Source organism: Acipenser ruthenus, chromosome 24 (genome assembly GCF_902713425.1).
Source record: "Acipenser ruthenus chromosome 24, fAciRut3.2 maternal haplotype, whole genome shotgun sequence".
NCBI lineage: Eukaryota > Metazoa > Chordata > Actinopteri > Acipenseriformes > Acipenseridae > Acipenser > Acipenser ruthenus.
In genome coordinates this window covers 6,374,493-6,396,716 of record NC_081212.1, presented here as the reverse complement: position 1 = coordinate 6,396,716, position 22,224 = coordinate 6,374,493, and the positions used below count along the sequence as shown (strand labels likewise).

At 41.7% G+C, this 22,224-nt stretch overlaps 1 protein-coding gene across 5 annotated transcripts in view; it reads right to left on the bottom strand.

The window, feature by feature from the left end:
• Positions 1–22,224, bottom strand: part of LOC117429186 (calcium/calmodulin-dependent protein kinase kinase 1-like) — a 62,184-nt gene that overhangs the window by 37,267 nt on the left and 2,693 nt on the right. For 2 of the 5 annotated variants that reach the window (XM_058998224.1, XM_058998225.1), the window contains exon 1: positions 14,058–14,231. The exons of 1 other annotated variant lie outside the window; for it this stretch is intronic. In XM_058998224.1, coding sequence (XP_058854207.1) covers positions 14,058–14,063 — 6 coding nt within the window. In that variant the 5' untranslated portion in view covers positions 14,064–14,231. 2 more of the 5 variants (XM_058998228.1, XM_058998227.1) reach the window with 2 other exon arrangements.

Sequence of the window (22,224 nt, the reverse complement as noted above, 5' to 3'; positions counted from 1 at the left end):
AGATCTGTACTGTGACTGATCAAAACGCTGCCACTGTTTTACATAATAAAGGGGGTCCAAGAATATGAAAATGAAACATCCAACAATGTCTTTTATGTATTTCTGTCTGGAAAAAAAATCATTTTAAAATAAGGTACGTGATATTCAGATCTGCTTTTACATCAATTGAGTAGACCCCACAATCTTTAATATTACAATGCTGTGACTTGTATTGGGGCAGCCTTGAAAATGCTTCCACTCCAATCTAACAGTAATTTAGCCTTCCCCTGTCAATATGTCTGAGATATAGCAAGGTTAATGGAAAACTACTCAGGAGCTGCAGTGTGCTGCCTCCTACAAAGTGTACAGTGCTGACAAGAAACGTGTTCTCTTCCAAGGATTACTTCTCCCTGTGTAGCGTCACAGCCCAGGCTGTTACCGGCAGGAAAGAGACCCAGGGAGAGAAAGCTGCAGTTTAATTAACAAAAACAGGAACAAAATAAACTGGGACTAGGGCCAAAATAAAAAGATTCAAAACAAAAGAATAACTATGCGTAGGCTGGGCACTAGCCTTCACTACTACGTTGAAAAACAATACAAAAACCAGAGCACAAAACACACATTTCCTCCCTTCAGCAGAAATGGAACAAGTTCCCCTACAGAAAGAAAAGTTGACAGTTTGGCCTCTTTCATGTGGATAACAGGCTGGAAACTTGGAAGAGCAACAGGGATATAATTAGGATTCCTGATCCCACTGATGGGAATCCTCTGCATACCAAATCATTGCTTATTTTGAACCTCCAGTGGTGACACCACAGAGTCAACATGTGAACATATGAAGCAAAGCTTGACCTCTCAAAGGGCCAATCACAAGCGGGCTCAACAGAAATCTGTGCACACCTTTCATTGAATATGTTCAGCTGAAATAACACTAGTAATCCCCCCCCTTCTATATCCATTCCCATGAATATGCAGAAAACCATGCAAGCACAAACTGATTTTATTATACAAAATAACATCTTGAATAAAATGCAAACCTACTGCACACTGAAAAAAGTCTTCTTTTAGTTAGCAATAGAAATCGACTCCTAAAGATAATCTTAGACACTCGCATGCTTATGCTTCCCTACTGTAGATATTTAAGACATCAAGGAGACAAGACAACCCAATAAACTAAGATATATCCTTTCTTTCTGAACTGTATATTGGATGTGCAAATATTTAAGGCACAAATACAAAATGAATAGGATTGAAACGGTGCATTAAGTTACAGACGACTGAAGCTACTTGTAAAGCTTAAAATAATGAAAATCCAAAAAACCTTCAGATGTTTCCCTTATTGATATATGGAAATGTAAAATGAACCCACAGCATTCATCAGATTAGGAAATATGTTCTAGCTAGGAATAAATGCTTTAATGGATTAAAAAGAATTTTGACGGCATGAATGCACAGCAAAATTATAGGCCAACAAGAACCACAAAGTTTTGCTTATGCTGAAATGAATCATTTCCCCCCACACAGTGCAATGCAGTGTAAATATCCAAAGGCTGTATAATGCTGACTTATCCAGACCTGCTGAGGTGCAAATCTCCCCCTTCCTCCACAGCACGCTGGACCTAGCATGCAAAGAAAGGGAGATCCATTTTTCATGGATACTGAACACATCACTGGCAGGAGGGCGGTTAACCCTTTCAGCGCAACCTGTTCACCAGTCACTGGGCTCCGCACTGAGAGACTGCACTGGGGGCAGATTCATGGAAGCCTTGCTGCCAAATGAATCATATGGAATCAAAGAGCCGACAGATTTAAGAACTGAACAGAGAGTGGAAATCTGAGACACAGAGAAAGCAAGCTTGGCAGGTGCTGAGTGTGTACTGCACAGGGAAAGAGAATGCAAGAAAGCTTCATTTAATATTGAATAGTCCGGCTTACTGTGTACCATTATAACGTTCGCTGCAGTAAATGTGGATTGTCATTCTGCAGTTTCCTTTGCTTTGCTCACGCTAAGCATTTACCAGGCTTTACCCTGCATTAACTAGTGGAGGTGAAATTGACTGACTGATCTAGTTAATCACTCGTGTATTTTCAGTGTGAATGTTACAGGTTAAATCCATTCTGTTCACTTAACAGTGCATGGAAGCTTAATTTGTAAGTATACCCATCATGCCACAAGTCTCAATCATTTTGGGAACATTCTGCAGTTATGCAAAATATTCGTTTTCATGTCTAGTTTAACATCAGTTAATTGTTGATCCAGATGATTCGGAATGGATTTAGCATACTTATCTGTGTTGTTCCATGTTTTCACTATGCTGTATTTTGCTTTTGCTATACTATAGGATACAGCATTAAACAATAGGGCTACAGCGAAAGACACTAGTCAAAATGTTTGTCAGCCTTTATGATTGATTGTTTTAGGTTATGAAATAAAACCATTTGAAAAGGAAGAAACAAATCAATTGTGTTTAGTAATAATCATTCAGATGTCCTCAAATCAACATGGGATTAGTTTTAAAGTGTTTCTCCAATAAAAGGTTCCTGCCCAAGGCTATGGCACATAGCTCCAAAACAGGGTGAGCTGACACATGAAAAGGCAACAACCTCTACTGCATTGTTATTGTGTGTACTCATATTGCCACTTCTCTCATGTCTTTCCTCTTCACAGTCCTGGGTCCTTGAATCTGAAGTCCTCCCCACTGCTGGGTACAACATCTCTACAGTACTCTAAACCATCACAGAACACCACTTGCTGGCTGGAATCCCTGGGCAATTTTTCTGGTACTGTCTTAGTTTGGAGTCCAGCTTATCCCACTGCAACTGTCACTGTTCCAGGGCACTTTGCCTGCTTCACAGGCTGGTATTGTGGGAGGTTGTTCAGCAGCAGATCGGAGGTTCTGTATGTAGATCTTGTCATCTTCAAGGCACTGCACAGCATTGGGCCAGGTTTATCAAGGTCTAAAGGCTGCAGGTCAATTTTCCCCATTGTATCTCACGGACAAAAAGGACAAGCGTTTTTCACACAGTAACCAAGATCATCAATATTAGTAATTATAAAAAAGATCCAGTGCTTGACTTTAAAGAACATAAAGATACGGAATGTAATGTAATTCCTGCCTTGAATGCAGTACGGCTCACTTTGCTTAAATACTTGGATATTAAAACAAACACACTCCATGAAAATCCCAAGTGATTCTTATGAATAATATGCAAATAAAAAATAAAATTACACCTGTTGTATGGTGGTACGGAATCACAGCCCTGCTCAGTCCAAAGGAAGACATGAATCACTATGTCACACAAGAGGGACTCCTTTCTGACATGTGTCCCTTGGAGCTCCAACTGTACAAATACATGCTGTCAAAAACAAGGCCCCCAACCTTCATGCTATATAGAAAGTCATCCAAACGCAATCACTCTACTGAAGGCAAGCACTTTGCACACAACAGATCTCTATACACACGCCACCTGTGCAGGGTGCTCTGGAGCAAATGTCATGCTTTAGACTTGAAAGAGGTTTTTTTGGTAAAAAGTACAGCTATGGCCAAAAGTTTTCTATCACTTATTTAACATCATGAAATCTACAAAATTATATCGCAAAAGCCATAACAGTAGTACAGTACATGTTACATTTTTCAATTTGTGTCTGTTTTTCGTTAAGTATATGGAAAACTACAAAACGGTATGTAATTCAATATGTTAACGTAACATTATTCAGCAGGTTTTTATTCAACTTTATGAAGCAAACTTAGTTAATTACACAGGGTGATGCAAAACTTTTGGCCATAGCTGTAGGTGGGGTGGAAATTGGTCATTGTAATTCAATTGCCAGAATGCACTGACTACCAGCAGGAAACTCTTAAGGACTGGGTGATTCTTTGGGGGGGTGTTGTGGTTCAGCACAAATCAATTTAAGATAATTCATCATCTTACCCCACTAGCTCTGCCTTACTTTTACTGCTTTCCCACATGCTGGCCTCGTGTTTATTTTGAGTTGTTATGTATTGCAGCCTGTAATTTCTGCCAGCATAATTACAAAAGAAAAATCATTCATCCACAAATCTGAAATCTGCCATCTTCATTGCTCTAGCATTCGAGTGCTTGAATATATACTTTGTCTTAATTCCTTCCCATACTTTAAAAAAGCAAGATTTGTAGATTATAGCAAGTGGGTTTGCTGCTATTATAATTTATGCCAGATGTTCCAGTTTTCTTTTCTGTGAACTCTGGCGGGAAAGATTGCATTATGCTGGCTGTTAGCCATGAACTGTTTGTGACAGTCGCATGCATGTACGTTTAATGAGCTCCAGAAGATTCTGTTTCCCCCCCCACCTATTTCCTTTTCTCTTGGGCTGCTTGAAAGCTATTTTTGAAACAGGTTTGTGGCAATGATGACGCATCGCACTTCGGCTTCCGGCAAACCCTATCAAACATGAGGTCAAAGGGCATCAGTCTTGATCCCTTGATCCTCAGTTATACTGTATCAGTACTGTGATACGGCTGACTAATTGCAATATTCATTTTAAATTATGCTTTCCAGCACACTGCTGTGTAAAAGAGAAATTAGCTAACGACTTGACCAAATTCATTTTACACTGCACTGTCCTGTGTATCGGATTCACTTCGATAAACCCTCCAAATTGCTAATATTTGTCATAATGGTTCATCTACTCTGGTATGATGAAGGGGGCTTCATGAAAATATAAAGGCTTAGCCTCCAGACAAGACACAGGCTGTAGCTTCCAAATGAAGGTCAAGCACAGGAGGCTGAGTGGTGGAGACCGCAGCTGTGAATTACCGGAGAGGCTTGAGCAGTGGGGTTAGTTCTCTTGACTGGTGTGGCCTCCATTGTCACTGCCATGGCTCTTTTATATAGGTTTTTTATATACTGGAAACAATAGGCACTCATGTGAAAATATTAGACCACTTTATGCTTTAATTATGCATCTTAAAACAACTTCTAAAAAGCCTCATTTTACCATTTGTGGCTATGTGTTCCTTTTCTCTTACTATTTTAAATGAATTGCATGTGTGGCCTATTAAAGTCATCAATTGAATTAGACAATCACTAATTTGCCTATTTTGACAATTTTCCAAGATGTCCACGACAACCCCGCAACAGGTCAGCCAGTCCCAGCGAACCAGCTGCTTCAAAAATCTGTGGCCAGAAGGCTAAACGGGTCAGAGGACATGTTCAGAATTGGAATATTGAATACTGAGCAATCCAGAATAGTGAGGTTTATATTATTCTTTTTAAAAAAATATATAAAATAACAGATGTGTTCCCTTATGCAGTCAATTCCAACGTATTACAGTAGCCAGGGATAAAGCACACCACCTAACATCAGTGCATTCATATCTCTATAACTAAATACTTGATGTACTCTAGCTGCCCATAGTCCCATTTCTGCAAAGATGACGTTATGTGATGTCTAGTTATTCCTGATTGTCACCTTTGGTCTCCCCCTGGTATCCACTAAGCAGTGCAGTCACACATGCACACACGCACGCACGCACGCACGCACGCACGCACGCACGCACGCACGCACACTCTCTCTCTCTCCGTCTCTCTCTCTTTCCCTCAGTCCAGCACATCCCAGAGGATGCTGTTCAGTACAGTACATGACTTGCCTTTATATTGTATAGTACTGAAGTGTGACACAGGGTTTCTTCCAGAGTAGATAGACTGCTTGTGAATAGGGATGTGGAGAAAACTTGTGCCACATAATTAACACAATAATTTTACCATTTAAAAAAAAAAAAAGACCATCAACTATGCTTATGTTGATGCAATTATTAAATTTCTGATTTCCATTACACGAGAGTAGATGTTAAAACTTCATGCTGATTTGAACTCGGCTCTCGCCAAGATAAGCACCAACTAAGACGTAGCTTTACAGTAAACTAATGTGATCCATATGCGTCTCCATCCATTTACGTTTCCTTCCATATGATGATGTAGATATCCTTCTGTCTGGTGTTAATGGCTGAAGTGTAATGCTGGCTCCAGGGATCAGCTTATTTTGCCTCCCTGGCGCATCAGCACACACAACGGCTGCGATGCTGGCTCCGGGGATCAACCAAAGTGCGGCCTCCCCAGCGCATCAGCATGACAACCGTCTGGATTGAGCTAAGTAGGGTACATCTCTGGGGTTTTCAAGTGGGCACCTTCCATCCTCAGTGTTTCGTCGACTAGCCCACGACACCTCAAGAGGGCTCGACGGTGATTCTGGCGTCCCAGCATCACCCCCCTCCGTCCCCCACTCAACTCAGCCCAGCTTACTTACCTGTCCCCAGCCAGAATCTTTCCGTCTCAACCACAGCCAGTTGCTGCTCCTCTCTGCTGCTTCAGATAAGTTCTTCACTGTGCGACGCAACTCTTGGCCACTGAATCCGACGTCTCTGAGAAACCGGGTTGTAGAGTGTGCCACAAATCCTCGACAACCCACTTCCACTGGGTAAACACAAACTCTCCATCCTCGCTGTTCCGCTTCAGTGGCTAGTTGAGCATACCGCAGTTTCTTCCTCTCATACACCTCATCTACAGCATCCTCCCATGGCACTGTTAACTCTACCAGGTGAACAAGGCGTGCTGATCCAGACCACAAGACAATATCTGGTCGAAGGTTAGTGGTGGCAATCTCAGGTGGAAAAATAAGCCGTTGACCAACATCTGCCAGCATTTTCCAGTCTCTAGCAGCGTCCAGTTGTCCTGGGCGAGGATTGGTTTTAACACCTTTTCTTGGTGGTTGCTCTCCTGGGCGGAGGAATGTTGTCTTTTGTGTGTAATGTTTTGATGGAACAGGTGACAACTTATTGGTCATGTTACGCTTGTCTTCCAATGCTAAGGCCAAACATCGCAGCACCTGGTCATGGCGCCAAGTAAACCGTCCTTGGCTAAGAGCCACCTTACATCCTGTCAAAATGTGCCTTAATGTTGCAGGTGATGAACACAAAGGACATGAGGGATCCTCTCCTACCCAGAGGTTTAGGTTCTGTGGTGATGGGAGAACATCATATGTTGACCTGATGAGGAAACTGATCCTGCTCTGTTCCATTGACCATAGGTCTTTCCAGCCAATCTTACGTTGTTCCACACTCTCCCATCTCATCCATTCTCCCTGCTTGGCCTGGGAAATGGCCTTTATACACCTCATCCTCTCCTCCTGCTTTTGCACCTCGTTGACTACCAGCTTCCTCCTTTGAGCTGGGGCCGCCTTGTGCCATGTAGGAGGAGTTGAACTGAAACCAAGACCCCCTCTTCCATGCTGAACTTGCCCCATGATATCACCAATTCGAGGGGCAGCCTTTGCATCTTCCACAGCTTTCTTTGCCGCCCACTTTCTTCCAGTTTTCAACACAGGTGCTGCCTCCCTTACGCATTTATCGCGTGACTCTACTAAAGTAATTTCCAGTCTGACCTTGGCGCACTTAAACTCCTCAGTTAGAGCAGAGACTGGTAGCTGCAGTATTCCTTTACCATAAAGTCCCACTCTGCTGAGGCAGCGTGGAACTCCCAACCATTTCCTGATGTATGAACTGATTAAAGCTTCCAGCTTCTCTACTGTTGTCAAAGAAACCTCGTACACAGTCAGTGGCCACAGCAACCTTGGCAGTAGACCAAACTGAAAGCACCAGAGTTTTAGTTTACCTGGTAGAGCGCAGCTGTCTATGCTCTTCAACCCTTCCACTGCTTGTTGTCTAACTTCTCCCACACGAACTGTGTCCTTTAGATCCCCGTCGTACCATCTCCCAAGACTCTTCACTGGCTTCTCAGACACTGTTGGTATTGCCTCACCATTAATGAAGAATGTTTTATCTACTACTTTGCCTTTAATTATAGAGATGCTCCTTGATTTAGTGGGCTTGAATTGCAATCGTGCCCATTCAATGTTATTGGTTAATTTGCCCAATAATCGATTAGTGCAGGCTACTGTTGTAGTCATGGTTGTCATGTCATCCATGTATGCTCGAATTGGTGGTAGTCGCATTCCAGAAGCCAAGCGCTCTCCTCCTACTACCCATTTTGATGCCCTAATGATTACTTCCATTGCCATGGTAAAAGCCAGCGGAGAAATGGTGCATCCTGCCATTATTCCAACCTCTAGGCATTGCCATGTAGTGCTGAATTCTGAAGTTGAAAAACTGAATTGCAAATCTCCAAAATAGGCTTTCACTAAATTTGTTATTGTCATCGGTACACTGAAAAAATCAAATGCTGCCCAAAGTAGTTCATGTGGCACTGAACCATATGCATTAGCCAAATCCAGGAATGTCACATGGAGCTCCTTCCTCTCCTTTTTAGCTGATTGAATTTGTTGCCAGATCACATTGATGTGTTCTAAGCAACCTGGGAAACCTGGAATGCCCGCTTTTTGTATTGAAGTGTCAATGAAGCAGTTCTTTAATAGGTAAGCTGACAATCTCTGAGCAATAATGCTGAAGAAAATCTTGCCTTCTACGTTTAATAGGGAAATGGGACGAAACTGACTGATGCTTGTAGAATCTTTTTCTTTAGGTATAAAGACTCCACCTGCTCGGCGCCATGCTCTTGGTACAACCTGTTTTACCCATGCCACTTTCATCAATTTCCACAGAATTTGTAGAACTCCTGAAGCACTCTTGTACACTCTGTACGGAACTCCATTAGGCCCTGGAGATGATGAAGCCCTTGCTTTTTTCACAGCTTGCTCTATTTCTTTCCACTTAGGTGCACAGTCCTCCATTTGGTATTCTGGTGGATTGATAGGTGGGATGTCTGACGGAATTGACATAGGCTCCTGCCTTTTTGAATCTGTATGTGTTTCCTCCAAATATCTCTCCAGCTCAACCTTAGATGCTTTTAGTGTGCCATTCTTCTCACTGGTGAATAACTTCTTTACAAATTTGAATGGGTCTTTATAAAAGTTAGCTCTCGCACGCTCCTTCTTTTTGTAGCGTTTCCGTAGGCGCTCAGCTCTGCGCAATGTTGCAAGCTTATCTTTTATGACCCTTTGTAAGAGATTGAGTCCCTCCTTCTGACTTTGTTCTGCTCTTCTCCATTGGTTCCTCAGCTGTCTCCTTTCTCTAACTAAGCGTTCAATCTCCTGCTGCCGTCTAGACTTTCCAGGAATAGTTTGTACTTTTTCCTTCCTTTTTTCAACTCCAAACCTCTCACTTCCATATGCGTAGATGATGTCCCCAAATTTATCCAGCTTCTTTTCAACTGTTCCACTTAATCTTTCCAATGCAACGCAGAGATCTGTGTTTACTGTGTCCCATGCAGTTTTCTCACAAGCTCTTGGCCATTTAACTCCAGGCTTGTGCCCGTTGAGGTTCTTTTCTCTCTTATGCTGGTTTGTCTGACCGGGTTCACAAGGATCATTAGGTTCATCACTAACTGTGTCCATGCAAGTCCTCCTCACATCTATGACAGGGGTGCTGATATCCTGCGAACTGTGGTTTGCTTCCTGTCGCTGGATTTCATTCGACTGACTTGACTGACTTCGTAAGAAGTACTGATCAATGCGAGGCCCTTGTCCCTTCTCCCTCAAGCATTTCATTCTCCCTTGATGAATCTTCAAACCCCTGACCGTTGTCGCCTTGCTCCAGCCGCAGACACAAACCTGGAGTTCCATGTCTTTGTTAACTGCAGATCTTGAACTAGTCTTTTGTGAAGTACTCTCCATACTCATATCCGTTTCCGTTCCTAAGTCGTTAACCGTGTTGTCCAACGTTGAGTCATCTTCCGCCCCCGCTCTCGCAGACTCTAGGGGTATTTTTCTCTTTAATTTCTTAGAAGCCTTGGGCGGGTGTCTCCAGCATCCTGTAAACACAGAGCTGGATACTGCCGACAAGGGTAGCTAACCCTTACCAGCCCCAATGGGGTCTCTTTCCTCCTGTCAGCTGTCTCTCCAGGCTGTCACAAGGTCTTTCCCTTGTTGCCAGCTGCACTATTCACAGCAGTCACTGGACGTATCCAGATCTTCATGATTTCCATTACACGAGAGTAGATGTTAAAACTTCATGCTGATTTGAACTCGGCTCTCGCCAAGATAAGCACCAACTAAGACGTAGCTTTACAGTAAACTAATGTGATCCATATGCGTCTCCATCCATTTACGTTTCCTTCCATATGATGATGTAGATATCCTTCTGTCTGGTGTTAATGGCTGAAGTGTAATGCTGGCTCCAGGGATCAGCTTATTTTGCCTCCCTGGCGCATCAGCACACACAACGGCTGCGATGCTGGCTCCGGGGATCAACCAAAGTGCGGCCTCCCCAGCGCATCAGCATGACAACCGTCTGGATTGAGCTAAGTAGGGTACATCTCTGGGGTTTTCAAGTGGGCACCTTCCATCCTCAGTGTTTCGTCGACTAGCCCACGACACCTCAAGAGGGCTCGACGGTGATTCTGGCGTCCCAGCATCACCCCCCTCCGTCCCCCACTCAACTCAGCCCAGCTTACTTACCTGTCCCCAGCCAGAATCTTTCCGTCTCAACCACAGCCAGTTGCTGCTCCTCTCTGCTGCTTCAGATAAGTTCTTCACTGTGCGACGCAACTCTTGGCCACTGAATCCGACGTCTCTGAGAAACCGGGTTGTAGAGTGTGCCACAAATCCTCGACAACCCACTTCCACTGGGTAAACACAAACTCTCCATCCTCGCTGTTCCGCTTCAGTGGCTAGTTGAGCATACCGCAGTTTCTTCCTCTCATACGCCTCATCTACAGCATCCTCCCATGGCACTGTTAACTCTACCAGGTGAACAAGGCGTGCTGATCCAGACCACAAGACAATATCTGGTCGAAGGTTAGTGGTGGCAATCTCAGGTGGAAAAATAAGCCGTTGACCAACATCTGCCAGCATTTTCCAGTCTCTAGCAGCGTCCAGTTGTCCTGGGCGAGGATTGGTTTTAACACCTTTTCTTGGTGGTTGCTCTCCTGGGCGGAGGAATGTTGTCTTTTGTGTGTAATGTTTTGATGGAACAGGTGACAACTTATTGGTCATGTTACGCTTGTCTTCCAATGCTAAGGCCAAACATCGCAGCACCTGGTCATGGCGCCAAGTAAACCGTCCTTGGCTAAGAGCCACCTTACATCCTGTCAAAATGTGCCTTAATGTTGCAGGTGATGAACACAAAGGACATGAGGGATCCTCTCCTACCCAGAGGTTTAGGTTCTGTGGTGATGGGAGAACATCATATGTTGACCTGATGAGGAAACTGATCCTGCTCTGTTCCATTGACCATAGGTCTTTCCAGCCAATCTTACGTTGTTCCACACTCTCCCATCTCATCCATTCTCCCTGCTTGGCCTGGGAAATGGCCTTTATACACCTCATCCTCTCCTCCTGCTTTTGCACCTCGTTGACTACCAGCTTCCTCCTTTGAGCTGGGGCCGCCTTGTGCCATGTAGGAGGAGTTGAACTGAAACCAAGACCCCCTCTTCCATGCTGAACTTGCCCCATGATATCACCAATTCGAAGGGCAGCCTTTGCATCTTCCACAGCTTTCTTTGCCGCCCACTTTCTTCCAGTTTTCAACACAGGTGCTGCCTCCCTTACGCATTTATCGCGTGACTCTACTAAAGTAATTTCCAGTCTGACCTTGGCGCACTTAAACTCCTCAGTTAGAGCAGAGACTGGTAGCTGCAGTATTCCTTTACCATAAAGTCCCACTCTGCTGAGGCAGCGTGGAACTCCCAACCATTTCCTGATGTATGAACTGATTAAAGCTTCCAGCTTCTCTACTGTTGTCAAAGAAACCTCGTACACAGTCAGTGGCCACAGCAACCTTGGCAGTAGACCAAACTGAAAGCACCAGAGTTTTAGTTTACCTGGTAGAGCGCAGCTGTCTATGCTCTTCAACCCTTCCACTGCTTGTTGTCTAACTTCTCCCACACGAACTGTGTCCTTTAGATCCCCGTCCTCTCATTTAACTGAACTGTTTTTACCTATGTAACATTATTAAAATATGCTGCTTATGTATAAACTTGGTACTGTAGATAGATCAAACAGAAACGTATTGGGTGTTCTTTGGTAAAAACTGAACAAAAAGTGCAAAGTGTTAATAGACAAAATTCCTCATTCCAGGGAGTGGTACCATTTGTTTCCTTAAAAACACTGCAAAGCTCTGTAACTAATACTACATTACTGTGGTGTGACAGAAGCCCCTATGAATAAATAAGACCTGCTCCTCTGCTGCAGATTGTATCGTTTTCTTTTAAATTCAGTATTCCAAAAATAGGCCCCAGCATAGTTTCATCTTGAAGTCACTTGAAAAACATCAAAAGGGGACGGCTTCAGAGCATAACATTTTTATTTATTTATTTATTTTTTAAACGCAGGAACCACACAGCCTCCTGTAGAACCATGAAGGCTACATCAACTGCATTAATTAAAATGTTTGGCTTACAGCCACTTATCCATGTTACAAAATACTTTAAGAAACACGGTATAGAACATTTAATAAACATAAAAGAGGGCATCTTTATTTTTGACTGTTACTTCACATAAACAAAAATAACTACAGAAAAAAAGAAGGGTGGGTTTTTAACAGTAATAAAGTGGAAGGTGCTAAGAACTTTAACTTGTAGCCTTCATTCCTGGTTGCTTGGACTAAACAGAATCATATGACTACTGTAAGTAATAGGAGACACAGCAATTGGACACACCAAAGGGTGTTGGGAGATGTAGTTCTTTTGAAGCAACAAGCAATCACGGAGTCTTAGGGGACTTGATTAAAGTCTTAAAATAATAAATGGTCTAGATAGTTAACCCAAGACTAATGTAGCACAGAGAGAAGAACAGGAGGACATAAGTGGAAGCTGAGTAAAAGAAAGTTTAGAACAGAAGGCAGGAAGCACAATTTTAAAACTTTTTTTTTTTTTTTTATAATCAAATACAAGTTGCCCAAGCTGTGTGCTTCTTCCTTCATCAGACCTTTGTGATAACGTCTCTGTATTTGAAGAATGTTTTTTCATTAAATTGTATTCATTAGCTTCAGCTTTTAATGTAGAACAAATTATGGTGGAAATAGGCATAAGTGTGTTACTGCTAATACATTTGCTGATTAACGATGGTACTTGCTAGTCACCACATTAAAACCATTTCATAAGCAACGGAATTACTCACCGTCCCTCAAAAAGAAAGCCTTACTTATGCTAGGCAACACCTTAATTGCATGCATCATTAACACAATACAAACGCATGGCTTTCTTCACTCATTTCAAGAATCTACAGCATATCCTTCTCATGCTTATCTACAGACTGAAAACTGCAGCAATATTATCACCTTTGCAACTGTACAATCTGACAACCTCAGATAATACATTATAAACCCCCTGTTAGAAGAACAGTGTATGGATGTCATCCCGTGTACAGACGTTTGTTTTTTACAGCAGCGTGCACATTTAATTAGAACACCCATTGCTATGTACAATAGTGATTTCTAGGTTTTAAAATGATTATTCATGCCATTCTGTAGGAAGATAAATGTATGGCTCGCATTAACACTACTGAGGAATGGTCACGTATCCTTCCAGAAGTATTAAAATCACCTAAGACTTGTCATGTCAAGCAGATAAACACAAGATTAAACTTTTAAGAAACCAAGTCACTCAGACAAATGTTTCAGCAAGTGCCTAGTACTGGATTACTGAAGAAGGCACTATGTAAAACATTATGGGATATTAGAACTGTACATAATTTTTAGCAGGTATTTAGGTTTTAGTATGTAAATAATGTCAGAGAAATTCTAAAAATTCAGGTAAAAAAAATAAAAATCGTAGAAACAGAAGGAAGAAATTCTGCTCAACCTTTGCTTCCTCAAACTTACAATAACATTACAATCATTAAAACTAATGTGCTACTCTACCGAGGAGAAAAAAAATAAAATAATAATAGACAAACATTAGTGAAGCATCTCCCAAAATGCCACTGACCTGAAAATACAAAGATTAGCAATCTCACCCAAGATCTCTTCACTGCTCTCAGCTGGCCTTGCCTCTTCAAAGAGCAGCTAATTAGAGTACGCTCGCTCCGATTTCCTGCTCCCGAGCTATTCCCATGGAAGAACTGCACATAGAAGCCGGTACTTACCGGCATGCGTTCGTATCAACATGTTTCCTCATTCAGAGAGAGCAGCATGATCTGGCCAGCATGGATCCCCGACAGACCTCGGTACTCTGTCCCATCGGCATTAACACTGCAGTAGTGGCTAGCGAGGACTGATCAGAACAGCCTTCAGCCTGGCCCGGGTCACTCTGCCTGGGGATTACCTGCAGCCGTATTTAGCCCTCTGAAAGGTTTATCCTGCCTGCTTTGTCACTGGCTAAATGGGACAGGGTTTAGAGCTGTCGGGGATCTCCTGTGCAAGGGCATGCGCTGGAGGCTCTGAACTCAATGGGAGCTCATTGTAGGAATAGCCCACAAGCAGGAGAGCGGTTGGAAATGGGGGACCCCCTTGGGCCAATATGGTTGCAGTTAGTAGGCCCCTCTCAGGCTTGTTTTTTGTTTCTAAATGTGAATTTTTTTTTGGACGCTATTAGGGCACCATATTTAAAATGCAATCCCCGTGATAGTTACGAAAGATATTTGCTGAATCACATTTCCAATTATGGCTGTAAATCTGCATCTAAATGTTTAAACCACAATCTGTGTAAACTGTTCAAGTCTACCTTTTCATTAAAAATGTGTTTGATTTAGTATATCTATTTTTTTTTTTTATGTCCTTTAAATTTGATTGATTTTCACATACAGTTGGTGCCCGTAAATTGCGATTTTGCGGGCATCTTAAAAAAGTAACTAGGTTTCAAATAGGTTGGTAATGTTGTGGAGTCTGATAATGTGTCTAGGACATTACATCAAACCTGTTTTGTAAACAAATCTAAATTGAAGGTCCAAGGACAAATGACTTCTTGCTGATTGGTTGTCTTAAGGGGTGAAGCTGCATGGAACCCTGTTTAGACAAACAATACAAATCTCACAGACTCCGGCTGGTGACTGCAGTTGGAAAAAGCGAAGACACAGAGAAGCACCCCAGTGTTCCTTACTCCACTGTTAAAGAACCCAATCCTCAACCAACTTCTAAGGAACTGGTCTGATAAGAATAAACAGGTTCACATAACATTACCATGGGCTGGATTGTTCAGTTTAACCCTTGGAGTATGTTCTCTGATGGATACCATTCTGTAACATTGTGAAGTGAATCGCTGCTTTATTAACCTAGCTATTCAGTATTCAATAAACTGCTTTGCTTTACCAGAGCTGTTATATTGTTATTGATTAACTTTTGTCATATAGTTGTACTTCTGAAGTACTGGGGTTGGATTTCACAACAGCAGTTTTATCTTTACTTATAATTCAAACTTTAAACCCTTATTTCCAATAGTGTTGCAGTCCCAGTCTGAACTGGGTTTTTGGCTCAAACCATTTATACACTGTTGCCAATTGCAACCACATTCGCCTCACGTGCCTGTCTTGGCTTATCTGGACTGTGAAGATTTAGCTTGACCAACTAATTTGGACAGTGGTTGGTAACCTTGGATTAGAGGGTTATGGCTCCAGCCCAAGATGACTCATCCTGGGTACAGACTGTGCCAGAAGTATGTAAAACTTCTATTCAGAGAATGGTCTACTGTTAGAAGGTAATCCTGTTGGGAGAGGTAACTGAAAACAGGAAAGCTAGGAATACCAATCCCTTTACTTCAAGGAATACTGATCAGAAGAGCCTATTTACACTGAACACCTTCGAAATTAACAGCGTGAGATTTTGAATTCCAAAGGTCGCATTTTCCTCTGCCGTGGGCTCACCCCTGCCCGTGGGAGTTCACCACAGGCTTTCGTTTGAATTGGAAGTCAACCAGAATAACAGTTTATCAGCAAAACACAGAAGACAAGTTGTTCTGCATTGTGTCGTGATAAAGGCCAGGGTGGCAATGCGTTCAGAGTCTGTCATTATGATTAAATTGCATAGGTAAGTACTATTTAAAGAGGACCTGCATCCGGAAATCAATGGCAGGGTTTTTTTTTTTAGACACAGTGAAAATACACAGTATACTGATTTTAACGGTCAGAGTTCTGTTTTCAGCTCAAATCAGACTTGTATCAAACCGAGGTAAACAAGCAGAAAGTGAAGGAGTTGGATGGAAATCATTAGGGATGTGTTACACCCCTAGAAAACATTTCCACCAACTTTCAAATTGAACCATTTTGAAGTAATTACTTTAATTGGATATTTATCTTTCAAGTAGAATAAAAAAAAAAAAAAAAAATTCATAACTTCAGTATTTCAAATACAGTACCGTTTTAACTTTCCAATAAGGATGATGTTTCAACGAAGAACCAGTGTCGCTGATGAATTACAGTATTTAGTGAGCTCCTCAAAGATAAAACACAGAAAACGAAGGACCCTAGCTGTACATACATACCGTACGTAAATAGTGCAGTGTTTGATGCAATACAAACACATCAGGGCTTAAAACCACTATGAATGAACTCATGCACACACAAAACCCCATGCTCTTAGTTTTGTAACCACTTTGCTTTCAGTTACAATATTTTACTGCTCCTTAGACCAAGGCTGTCATAAATAAAAGTCACTGCACTCCGACAGTGGTCTTATAAGACAGCAGTAACAGAAGGCTGACCTTCCAGTAACTGCAAATTGAATAAACCTGATGGCCGAGACAGGGAAGTGGTGAATTTACGGATTTAGATTTCTTGTTTTATAAAACAGGATTCCTTGGTCATGGTCTTGGTTTACTGCTGTCCAGTGAATTGTCTGCATTTGAGAAACATGCTTGTCAGACATTTATTTTCTAGGCCAAAAAAAGCTATGCGCTGGACAATTTTGCACCAAACATACCGTACAACCCTACACTGCTACCCTCCAGTGTGTATTCCAGATAGAATTTGGCTATAATACTATACATTCTCGTTTGTTTTGATGTTTCAGGTACTGTGCGATTAGGAGGGCCCTCTGTATGTGCACAGTATTTCATTTTTTTTGTTTCTGCTTCTTACTTTTTTATAATACAGTGTTCTCAATGCATGGGTTACTGTTGTTTATTAGCTGTCCTATATTTGATTAGGACACTGGTTGCCGATTGCATCTCTAGTGGTTGCTTTATTCATTTAAAAATTAAGGAATAACAAATAGTCCCAGGATACAACTTGCACGTCGAGCAATCCTATTGAAAGTGTTCATTTTAAAAGGTCTGAATAGTACTGCCTTTTCTGTTAGTCGAATTGGATGACAGATTCCAAAAAATTCAGCAAAAATGAATGTATGAATATATTTGTGAGATACCAGTGAAATTTACAACTAATTCTAAGAAATAAAGCACAGCTATGGCCAAAGGTTTTAAATCACCCTATAGAATTGTATCTAATTTTGCTTCATAAAGGTTGAATGAAACTTCCTGAATAATGTTACATTAACATATTGAATTACATACCGCTTTGTAGTTTTCCATACACTTTTTTTTTTTAAATGCAATCCTAAAATTCTAGGGTAATGCAAAACTTTTGGTCATAACTGTACAGTATAATTACAGGCCAGCCATTTTACCTCTGGGTTCTAGTGGATTTCAGAGTCACCAGATAGCCAGGATTTATAATACAGATTGATCAGCTTTTCCAGTCAGCATACTCTATATGCCTCCTGTAAATCAGAACCAACTGCCTGGAACTGAAAGCACACAGCACACGTTGCCAGAACAAAATACATTAGTCATCCCCCACAAGATCAGCCTGGCTGCGAGCTTCAGAGAACAATCCTGCTGGCTGCAGAGCGAGATGCTTCTCTCTCTCACACTCACCCACCAAACGCTTATTTGGCTCGTCAACAACATAGACCAGGCAATGAAAGTATATACACAAGGACAGGATGTTCAAACTTTGTTGTGTTTGCTATTATTGATCAGATTCAACACGACAATGCGGTTTACAGGCCGACACTGGAACAATGCATTATCTTAACCTTGTGTATATATATATATATATATATATATATATATATATATATATATATATATATATATATAAATCAATCAAAACCCAAGCATTGTAGCATTTCTCACGTGGTTTTAACAAAAAATGTCTGTATTAATCAATATGCTTTGTAGCGTCAATTTCCAGATGGAAATCTGTAAAAAGAATATTGATAATAAGCCTTTTGATAAAACAAATTCTGGTGTCCCTTTGTAGAATGCAGTAGTCAGGAGACACAGTGAAGAGTCTGTGCTATATATGTTCTGCCTTAAAATGACGTTTGCAAGTGAAATGCCATTGGGGATGAATAGAAGCCACTGTTAAATCACCTAATAATAATAATAATAATATTTATTTATTAGCAGACACCCTTATCCAGGGCGACTTACAATTGTTACAAGATATCACATTATTTTATTTGTTTTTTACATACAATAACCCATTTATACAGTTGGGTTTTTACTAGAGCAATCTAGGTAAAGTACCTTGCTCAAGGGTACAGCAGCACTGTCCCCCACCTGGGATTGGACCCACGACCCTCCGGGCAAGAGTCCAGAGCCCTAACCACTACTCCACACTGCTGCCCCAGTGTGAACTATAATGGGCTGCATTGTAACTGCATTGCCCTTAGCTCTGTCAGGCTACAGGGTGTTGCAACTTTATTAACTGTTTCCCAGACTGGTCAAGCTTATGTATACAGCACCACTTAAACCAGCTTCAAGTAGCAGCCATTTAACTACATTCATTATATTTTCATACTTAACCCAAACTGATCAAAATCAAGCTAAAAAAAGCAACTTGTTTGATCAGCCTTTCCCAAGCCTAGTAGCTGAACAAAGCAGACCCTTCGATGCTAGCTATCAGACAATCGCTCAGTAAACATTCACCACCAACCAAGCGTGTTATCCCTTAAACAAAACCACTCATTTCTAAAGATTGTTAAACAAATAACCCCAAATAAATGCTCCTCTGGAAGGCAAACACAGGAGAACAAAGAAAGGCCAAATAGCTCACGTCTGTGTTGGTTGAACATTTTGCAAATATTTGCATGCGTGAAAAGCAACTCAAATCTCTTTGCATATGTATACTCAGTTATTCAAGACTCTTTCTTGTTTCTCAATTCATTTTACAAGTGTCTTTAGTATTATATACTACCATTGAGTATTTTAGTCATGGATTTTCCAGTTATAGAAAAGTATTTTAGTAAGCACCCCTGAAATGAGTGAAAGCTCAAAAAGATTGGCAGACGCAAGCGCCCTTTTTCAATGTCTCACTGCAGCACTGAGGAGTCTGCAGACTGAGCTTCAGACAGCAGGAACAGGAAGCATACAGTCTGATGTTGATTAAAGGGTTCGTGTTACATATTCCTTTACACCCTTCTAATTACTGCATTACGGACTATTCATAACATAATGGAATGTAAGGGTGTGATTTCCATATTTTTCAATGTATGCAAATATCTTTTACAATTAAGTGCGCAAGGAACAAAAGGGGATCGTTCCCAAGAAATGGTAGGTGTGGAAGAAAAAAAAAGACAATGCTGCTGACTCCTATCTTGTATTGTGTAACAGAGAGTAAAACGGATACATTAGTGTGCTCAGTGCTGCAAGTGTACCATCTACTGTTTGCCAACTTTGTGTAGAATACTGATTGATTGTGTCCCATGGAAAAAAAAGTATACCTGTATAACAGGCACTAAATGGTTGACACGCAAAGGGTTAAACTATTTGGAAACTGTCGTTATCAAGTGTTGTTCCACCGATAGCAACAGTCCTGGTCAGACTTCCCAAAGAACGCATAGATGATTTACACAGGCAAGGACGTATAAATCAACTCGCAGTTATACAAGCTTCAGCAGTTAATTAAGCTCTAGAAAATAGCAGGTTGCCTGCCACGTGACACAAAGCAAACATATGCCCCCAGTAAGTCCAGAAAAAAGAAGCCTGGCTAAGTCAGTCCCTTTGTTCATTTTTCAATATACTGTACTTGGAGATAGGGCTACTATCCAAAAACGATAACAGGTCTTCTTGCTTATTAATGAGCGAATGGACCAATGGACAGGTTAATACAGCGAGGATTGTATCATCAGGCTGTACAGATAATCAGCCCATCTAAGCCTGTCCGGTCCCTAGTAGCTGATTGATCTCAGAACTTTGTCTTAAAGGATCTGAGTGCTTCTGCCTCAACAACATGATCAGGTAGCCCATTCCATCCCCTCACCACTCTCTGTGTGAAGAAGTGTCTCCTGCCCTCTGTCCTAAGGCTATCTCCTCTTAATTTCCAACAGTGTCCTCTGGTCCTGGTTTCTGTACTGCACTTAAAGTATTGGTTTGGGTTAACTATGTTAACTCCTTTTCAAGACTTAAGTATGCACTTAAGTTTAATTTTAGCCATACACCAAGGCTACCCAAACATATTTGCAGCCAGGAACTCAGACTATAACCTCTTTGTAGCTCTAAATAAGCAGAACTGTGACAGCAAAGCAGCAGGAGATTTTTATTATGAGGTTCCAGCCCAGACACTGGGATGAATTTATAACTTACTCAACCAGGCAAACTACAACAGGACACTGTTGCTATACTCCCCAACTTTGAAATGGTCTTGCTTTGTGTAAGTATGGATACACATTTGCAAATAGAAGGCACACAAAGGGCTCCTTCTAAATGATCTCTACTGCAGCACATTCGTTATCGGGCAAATATTGTCATTGTTTCATTAAAATAAGACCGCCCTGTCATTTCACATACTTTTATAGTCAATGCACAGAAGAGACACCGGACGTTTTTTTTTTTTCTCCCCTTCCCCTTAAGGGTTGAAGGCCTTAATTTAAGTTAACTATCCCATTTTACAGGACATCCAATAAGAAATAGCACACACATGGTGGAAGAGGAGCCACCACACTAAATTAAATATAAAAGAAAAAGAATACAAATAGAACTAATGTTCTTTAAATTTTGTGAAATGTTCTTTCAGTTACAGTATGTACTGACTTTTATAGAGCACTGTAACCATGGCAACTGCATCCCTCTCCCCACCTTCATGACCTCAAATTCAGCTGTGGGGCCTCTCAAGTCCCAGGCCTACATTATATAACAAACTCACTCCTGGACCCAATCAAATAGAACTGTAATATATTCAATGTAAGCTCTAAAAAATGAAGCTACTTTCTGTATATGTTACACCCCTTTGTTGAGGGACTGAATCATTCCATTGTCAAGGGTAATAAAAGCTGTTGTAATATGTGAATTAACTGCATTGTAAAAAATACACAACATTTTTAAATCCAGTGCATTGTCACTAGATTAGTTTTGTGTATGACACATCCCTTCAAGAAGGGACTAAAGCCTTCTGTTCTTCCGAGTTGAAAAGGATTTAAAAATAATTCACACTTGTTTCCATTTGCAGCACAGCAAGATCAAAATGGTTTCAATTTGGACTCTGGCAGCCCCGGTTAGGATTGCAGCAGAACTCTGCCTCTCCTAACTCGCTCCAAATCAAGGAAGTAGCCTAACAAGCATCTGTGAACAGGACGGCTGCAGTGGTGACATCAGACCAGAAACAGGAACCACAACAAGGGATGGAAGGTCAAACGGAGACGCTACGGCACTCTGTGCCTTTATTAAATAACAAAGAAAAGATTTAAACAAAACACTCTCAAAACAAAAGGCACAATTGGCCGAGCGCCACCCGGGTGGGAGGGATTAGGTCAGCAGGGGAATCCACGGTTCACCGCGCACCAGCAACCCCTGTGGCTGATAGGGCGCCTACGAGTCTGCAGTGGAGCCATTCAGATCTGTGTTGTCCTCCGGCACTATAGGTCTGATGGCTTCGCTGTGGCTCCGCAGTGCGAAAAATGACGGATTGGCAAGAACACGTTTCGGAGGACGCGTGTTTCAGCCTCCGTTTCCCAAGTCGCTGGGGGGTTGCAGAGGTGAACCAGCATAAAAAAAACAATAATTGGGCATTCCAAATTGGGGAGAAAAATGGGGTTAAAACCATTGGCAACAACTAAATTTATAAAAAAAACAAGTCAGACTCTCATGGTATCCCTGCAGTCAGACTCTCATGGTATCCCTGCAGTCAGACTCTCATGGTATCCCTGCAGTCAGGCTCTCATGGTATCCCTGCAGTCAGACTCTCATGGTATCCCTGCAGTCAGACTCTCATGGTGTCCCTGCAGTCAGACTCTCATGGTATCCCTGGAGTCAGACTCTCATGGTGTCCCTGCAGTCAGACTCTCATGGTGTCCCTGCAGTCAGACTCTCGTGGTGTC